The sequence below is a fragment of the Euphorbia lathyris genome, chromosome 5 (assembly GCF_963576675.1).
Source record: "Euphorbia lathyris chromosome 5, ddEupLath1.1, whole genome shotgun sequence".
NCBI lineage: Eukaryota > Viridiplantae > Streptophyta > Magnoliopsida > Malpighiales > Euphorbiaceae > Euphorbia > Euphorbia lathyris.
In genome coordinates, this window is record NC_088914.1 from 19,521,596 (window position 1) to 19,529,152 (window position 7,557).

General features: G+C 31.8%; 1 protein-coding gene across 1 annotated transcript; it reads left to right on the forward strand.

Moving 5' to 3' along the window:
- Positions 1-654: 654 nt before the first annotated feature.
- Positions 655-4,737, forward strand: LOC136231076 (DNA-directed RNA polymerase subunit 10-like protein). The gene is made up of 5 exons (XM_066020329.1): positions 655-812; positions 1,758-1,844; positions 2,872-2,930; positions 3,940-4,034; positions 4,451-4,737. The coding sequence occupies exons 2-5, from the start codon at positions 1,809-1,811 to the stop codon at positions 4,474-4,476; spliced, it is 216 nt and encodes a 71-aa protein (XP_065876401.1). The 5' UTR covers positions 655-812; positions 1,758-1,808; the 3' UTR covers positions 4,477-4,737.
- The last annotated feature ends 2,820 nt before the right edge of the window (positions 4,738-7,557 follow it).

The following is a 7,557-nucleotide window of genomic DNA, read 5'->3' on the forward strand; positions in this document are numbered from 1 at the left end:
AAAAATACATATATTATACTATTATACTACACTTTTACAAATTATAAACAAAACAGAGTACTTACATATAAATTATATACAAACTATTATAGTGTACTACTATTCAAAACAAAACGGGTTAAATGCACCATTGATGATCATCGAACTTATATGACTGTCTTAAAATAGTCATTTAATTTCAAGTTGTCTCGATAAAATCACTTAATTTTGAATTTTGTCTCAATTAGGCCACTCTAACGATTTTAGTGATTAAAAAGCATCAGAATAATGACATATGACACACCAACATGAGTAATCTCAAATTTCTTATTGAAATGACACATGACATTCACGTATATGCCACCTGGCTATTACGTGTCAGTATTTTTTATGAAAAAGCAATTATTTTTTTTTCATAAAAATACTGACACGTGGCTGTCACGTTTCATTTCGGTCAGAGATCTAAGTTGATTCATGCTGACATATCACCTATATCATCATTCCGATGTTTTTTAACCACTGAAATCAGAGGAATGGACTAATTGAGACAAAACTCAAAATTAAATGATTTTCTTGAGAAAATTGAAATTTGAGTGACCATTTTAAAATAAACGTATATGTTCAGTGACCAATGAGACATTTAACCAAAAAAACCCTACCATTATTCTTTATATCTTTTGTTCTGTCGATGACCTAAAACCTAAGAACTAAAAGAAGCCGCAAGCATTTCTTCTCGCACTGTTGTTCCATTTCGCACCGTAATCGTTCCGTCTCGCACAGCGGTCGTTAACATCTCGCACCACCGTCGTATCGCACCGCCTTCGTTGATTAAGGTAAGAAGCAATGTCTGGGTTTGCTATCTTTACCTTTTCGTTCACTGTCTGGCTTGGATTTGGGTATTTTCGTTTCAGCTATTGATAAGAGCTTTGAAGTAAAGTAAGACATTTGTCTGGGTATTGTCTTGGTTTGGGTATTATCTCTAGTTAAAAACAAGAGATTCTTTGGGATTTCCTTCTTTCCCATTCGGTTTTCGCAACTCTTCCCTCCCAAATTATCAGGCATACCGAGATTCTCTCTTCTCTTTCTTGCTTTCTGTTGATTCCCTTCCCTTTCTATTTTAGATAGCCTTTTGTTGATGATCTCATGAATTGATGCCTTTGTGTCCTTCTCTGTATGTTTGTTTTGTTAATTTCTTATTATTTCGTTTGCTATCTTCATCGGTTCACTGCCCTTTATTTCTGTTTGGCTAGTGAGGAAATAAGGTGGAAGATTTTTAAACTTGACTAATTTACTCTTCCTGGATTTTTAATTGAAGGAGATCTAACCAGGTTGTGGAATTATAATTCCTAAAGGTTTGATGCTATATTACAGTTAGGGATGAAGTGACTCTAATTCTTCCTTTATCTCTTGTCAAAATAGGATTGATGTCTGTTTTGTCTAATTAACCATGCTAACACTATAATCCAATATTGAAAACAAGTAAATTATGTCTCATGACGACTTACCCCAATTTCGAGATATAATCCAACCTGTTGTTCTGTTTTTTGGTAAAATTTCGAATTTCACTCTTTCAAACCTCTATATATCATATATTATAATGCAATCTAATATTTACTCATTAATACAAGGATAGGTACTCTTATAAACCCTTGTTTTGAAATGGCGGGCTCGGGTCAGGCGGGCCAAACTTATTATAATGCTATTATTTATTTATTTTATATATATTTGAATTCAGCCTTTATTTTGTATAAACCCTTGTTTCTCGTTGGAGGCGACAGGCATTAGCTGATCAGCCAAGCTATCGGCAGAAACAGAAGAGTGAAGCAAATATGATCATTCCAGTTCGTTGTTTCACTTGTGGCAAGGTGATTTTATGTTTTCTTCCTATTTCTTTTGCTTATTATTCACCTCTCGTATCTAGGGTTTATGCTCCAAAACTGTTTGTTTGTGTTTTTTAATTAATCTATTTCTAGGGTTTATAACTTAATTCATCACTACATAGTATGTGTTTGTTTTTTTCTATATTTTAGTCATAGTTGTTAAAGGCGCACTAAGGCGCTAAGGGGTCCTGGAGCCTAGCCTCTAGGCGCAAGGCGCGCATAAAATAAAATAAAAATATATACTCTTTTTTCTAGTTAAGAGTAAACCAAAAAAACACACTTATGACCACACAAACAAAATAAAACCACATAAAAACATAATACTAAATCATAAATGTCAAAAACACCAAATTGAGTTCATACTTCTTAAAGACACTAACATATACTTAACGTCTTAACCTAAAGTACCTAATTATAACTAATGCTACTAAACTAATAACCATTCATTGTAAAGCAGTTATTTAAAAAAGCAGTATTTCAAAAAAGTAAAGCATTTATTTAAAAAAAACTGTAAAAATAAAAAGTTGCAAAAGAAACCTAAGTAAAACTGCCAGGTGCACCATGCTCCAAGGCGCGAGTGAGGCGCACAAGTCGAGAGCCTTTTGAACAGCGCCTCAATTTCAAGGTTTAAGGCTTAAGACCTTGAGCCTTGCTCAAGGCGCGCCTGAACATGAGGCGCGCCTTTAACAACTATGATTTTAGTGAATATTTGCATAAAATTTCTGTGCTGAGTTCATTTATCTCGAAGGAGTTTCAATATTTTCGTAGCTAGGTTTAACTGTATCTCTGTTGTTTATTTGGGTGGAAACTGTTCATATGATTTCTACAAAAATAACTTAATGTATTACTCATTTTCTTCTGATACCAAATGCTGTACCAATTTGTTTATTAGAAGTTCTTTGCTTAAGCTTATAATTTATTAATTTGATTTGAGAAAGAAAACCTCTTTACCTGTTTTTAGAGTTTGAATGTCGTGTCCAATGTCTAACATAGCTCCTCTGATCTGTTTTAGGTCATTGGTAACAAATGGGATACCTATCTTGATCTTCTTCAAGCAGATTACTCTGAAGGGTAAGATAGTTGACATACTTTTCTGTACTTAATTTACTGTTGTAATATTAATTGCAAGAATGAAAGCAAATGAATTTCGTTTTTCCCATACTAACTTTTATTCCCGTACCGTCTCATGGTATTCAATCATGTTCAAAAGTACCTAGATATATAGGCTTAACGTTTACAATATAGCATTTCATGACCCTTAAATTTCATGGCTCATGTAATATATGCAAACTAAAAGTTTCGAAATATTGTGGATATTCAATTACTTTTAGTTTGCATATATTACATGAGCAATGAAATTTAGTAGTCATGGAATCACAGATGAAAAACAAATATAAGATCTTAATGGGCAAGAATACTAATTAATTGTATTATAATAAATAAGAATATAGAACTAAATAAAAAGTAACATATAAAGTTAATAGGGAAAAAATATAATATGATTAATTTAATTATGACGTTTAGCTTAAATTGTATATATTTTGTAAACGTTAAGCTTAAATTCGTATTATTTTGTAAACGTTAAGGCTATATTGGTGCTATTTTGTCTGTGAGGCCTAAATTGATACTATATTGTAAACGTTAAGCCTAAATTGATATAATGTTGTAAACGTTAAGCCTATATTGGTGCTATTTTGAACGTTGAGCTTAAATTGGTACTTCTCCAAAAACCTTAGGTCTATTTTGGTACCTTATCCCCAATTTTTATGTTTGAGAGGCGATATATTTTTATGCTTTAGATGCCTCTTGTAGGGCCAAAATTCGAAATTTGAAATGGTTAAAATGTATATGATAGTTGTGATGTGGGAAATATCACCAGTCTGGATATGATGAATATACCACTTAAGTCAAATTTCTTTTTTTCTTTTTTCCTTTGTGTGTCTGCGGGTGGGTGGGTATGCACAAGGAAAGCTTCTGATAATCTTCATATATATTATGAAGTTGAATTAGTGTCTATTTTAAAGTGTATTTGTAGAGAGCATGTTGAAAGTTCTCTAATATCTTCCGGCTTGGCCTGCAGAGATGCTCTTGATGCCCTTGGGTTGGTCCGTTATTGCTGCAGAAGAATGCTCATGACGCATGTTGACCTCATTGAGAAGCTTTTGAACTACAATAGTATCTCTCTCTCTCTTGTTTGTGTGCATTCAAGTTGAACTTTTGTTGTTGATTTAAGTGTTATGCACACTGTCCCAATGCGTACTCACTCTTTCACAGGTGTAAATGTGGCTCATTGATAGCTGTTTTCATTTGTATCTTAGCAACCATCTATACTGTGTGCTATGATGAATAAAATGTTCATATTTATTCTTCAAACTAAATATTGATCTTCCATCCAACAATTTGAAAATGCCTTGAAATTTTTGGCTCAGTGATTCTGCTCTATGTGACCGAAATCTTTCTAAATGTGTTGAATACATATATAAGCTGTCACAGTAAAGACAATAAGTGGAGATTCTTTTGTTCTTGGGTTCAAATTTTAATCCCCAATGGGTAATGTTGGATATTGATTTTGTTTTTTTTTTACTCTGCAGCTCTAGAGAGAAGTGAGGGCAGCTGAAGGAGATAATGGAGTTACAAGAGTATGAAGGTATAAACTGCTAGGATGTGTAGTATAGTATGATGGGACTTTTGGACACTGGAACGGCACATGATTTTCAGATATTAGCTAGTATAGTATGATGAGACTTTTGGGCACTGGAAAGACACATGATTTTCAGATATTAGCTAACCTGTTATGCATTATATTGTGAGAAACTACTGAGATCCTTTTGTATGTTAGATGATGTTTAGATCTAATTAAAGTGCTAATTTGCCTTTATTCAGTAAGCATAAATGATGCAATAGAATGCTCAACTTAACCCAAGGCAGGTTGAGTTTAAGATGACATGTGCCATGGTTGCTAATCAATTTTCTGAGCTGCATTAGAAATTTCATGCATTGTTGTGATCTTTTTGCATGCATTGTTGTGATCAGAGAGGCAGATGCTTTCAGTTTAAGATCATAAAAGGTTGCTTTTTATATTGTTTTTGAGGGTAAAAACATTCAGAAATATAATGCTACTAGCATTATATGACTCCTAAAATTTATTTTATGATATAAAAGTTTTTGTGTTACAGTTTATTAACATTAAAATCCAAATAAAAAAAAAACTATTGAAAGTTTTAAGTTAGCGAAACGATAACTTGGAAATAAGGTGATAAGGTTTTGATTACGGTGACATGGATTAAGCATGTGAAATGAATGAAAATTTGGTTTGTGTAGTAGCAAAGATATTAAAATTGAGCGCAACATGTGTTGTTTGTCCAAAAGTCGACGGTCTAATTCCTTTTATAAGTAATGATGGGTGTACATACTCATGATGCTAAATAGCTAATTTGAGACATTTCATTATCATTACAGTTGGTTAATGATTCTCAACTTGACCTCGAAAAGGTTGTGTTTCTGGTGATGAACACCTATACTATGACTTGCTTTTGGAACCAACTGAAGTGCTCTTTTTAGTTTTTGTTCTTTCAAGGTCATTTAAGTATTTTTAGTTAGAAGAGAGAAATAGTTTAGAGAAAAATATTCAAAATTTTTTTTGAAAAATTATAAACGGTGGTTCCATAAGAAATATAGTTCTAGACAATTTTAATTCTTGAATTTTTTTATTTTGAGATTCTTAGTGGTCATTGTGACGTGTGTCATTATGTTAGTAAAATGTAAAGTTCATGAATTTTAATATTAAAATTTGAAGTTTAGGGGATTATAATGAAATAAGTGTAAAGTTTAGAGGTTATAATGAAAGTAAGTCTAAAATTTAGGGGCCATGTCTGTAATTTACAAAATATTTCTAATGAAACTTGAAGTGATTAGTGAAATTCTCAACCTAAAAAGGTTTCATTTTTCATCCCAAGATAAACCTTTACAACATGAAAAAATCATTAATTGATAAAAAGGACATACTTTAATGATGCTGGTAAATAATCACAGTTTAATAGTACTAAATTTTGTTCCGTGTTAGTGTTAATATCCAAATTCCTAAAACAAGGAAAATAAATGGAAAAAACAAAAAAACAAAAAACATTTTGAAGCCCCTTACTTATATTTTTTTATTTATTTACGGATTAAGCTATATAGAATTTTTATTTTTTCATATATTCAACTATGGATCAATTAAATATGCATTAAGTATCTCGTTACAAAAAAGTTAGTCATAAACATTAAACTAATAAAAATATAGGTAACTCGTTTCACCGTTTCATCTATTTGTACTTTATATTGTGTTTTTAACGATTCGAAAGCGTTCAAATATCAAGTGATCTAAAAACTTAATTCGATGAAGAGTGAGGCAAATATGATCACTCCAGTTCGTTGTTTCACTTGTGGCAAGGTGATTTTATGCTTTCTTCCTATTTCTTTTGCTTGTTATTCACCTCTCGTATCTAGGGTGTATGCTAAAAAACTGTTTGTTTGTGTTTTCTTATTTCTAGAGTTTATACCTTATCCATCCCTACATAGTATGTGTTTTTTCTTCTTCTATATTTTAGTGAATATTTGCATAAAATTTCTGTGCCGATTTCATTTATCTCGAAGGAGTTAGGTCTAGAAGAAGATATTAAACGCACTAATATGGTTTTGCAATTAGCGGATCAAACCACTAAAAAACCATATGGTATCATTGAAGATGTTTTAGTGAAAGTTGATAAATTTATTTTTCCTACAAATTTTGAGATACTGGACTTTGCATATGATGTTAATTACCTATTAATTTTTGGTAGACCGTTTATGAATACGAGACGTGCATTAGTTGATGTATCTGAAGGAAAAGTATTTTTCAGAATTGGTGAGGATGAATTGAGTTTAATATGCATAGAACTATGAAATACCCTATGGAAGAGTTTGTTTGTATGAAACTTGATTTGGTTGATGAATGTGTTAATGATATTGTTGATGAGGAAAGTATTTTAGAACCCATAATTGAAGAAGAAATGGAAGATAAGGCTCCAGAGCCTTTGATTCGTAATGATGGACTAATACCACCCTCAGTTTTTAAACCACTAAAATTAGAGTTATAAGAATTGCCTAGCCATTTGAGATACGCTTTTCTAGGTGAAGGCGATACTCTTCCTATTATTATCTCTAACAAATTAACTAAGGAAGAAGAGTTGAGTTTAAAAGAAATTGTTAGATATAGGATAGGAAGTACATGTTGGCAAATTTCAGACCTTCAGGGAATTAAGCCTAGCATTGTAATGCATATGATACACTTAGAAGAAGGAAGACCTCCTAAAACGGATAGGCAAAGATGCCTAAATGCCAACATGAAAGAAGTAGTTAAGAATGAGATTACTAAACTTCTGGATAACGGGACTATATATCCAATTTCGGATAGTGAATGGGTTAGTCTTATGTTGTAAACTTTAAGCCTATATTGGTGCTATTTTGAACGTTGAGCTTAAATTGGTACTTCTCCAAAAACCTTAGGTCTATTTTATTGAAACACCTTTCCACATGATTTTGATTTGACAAAATGATTTAAGTTAATCCATGATTAAGACATTTAAATTTAAGTGATTTGATTTAATTGTACTAATGTGTTTGTTCAATGTTAAGTACAAGAATATACATATAAGAACAGGAATCAAAGACAGAACGT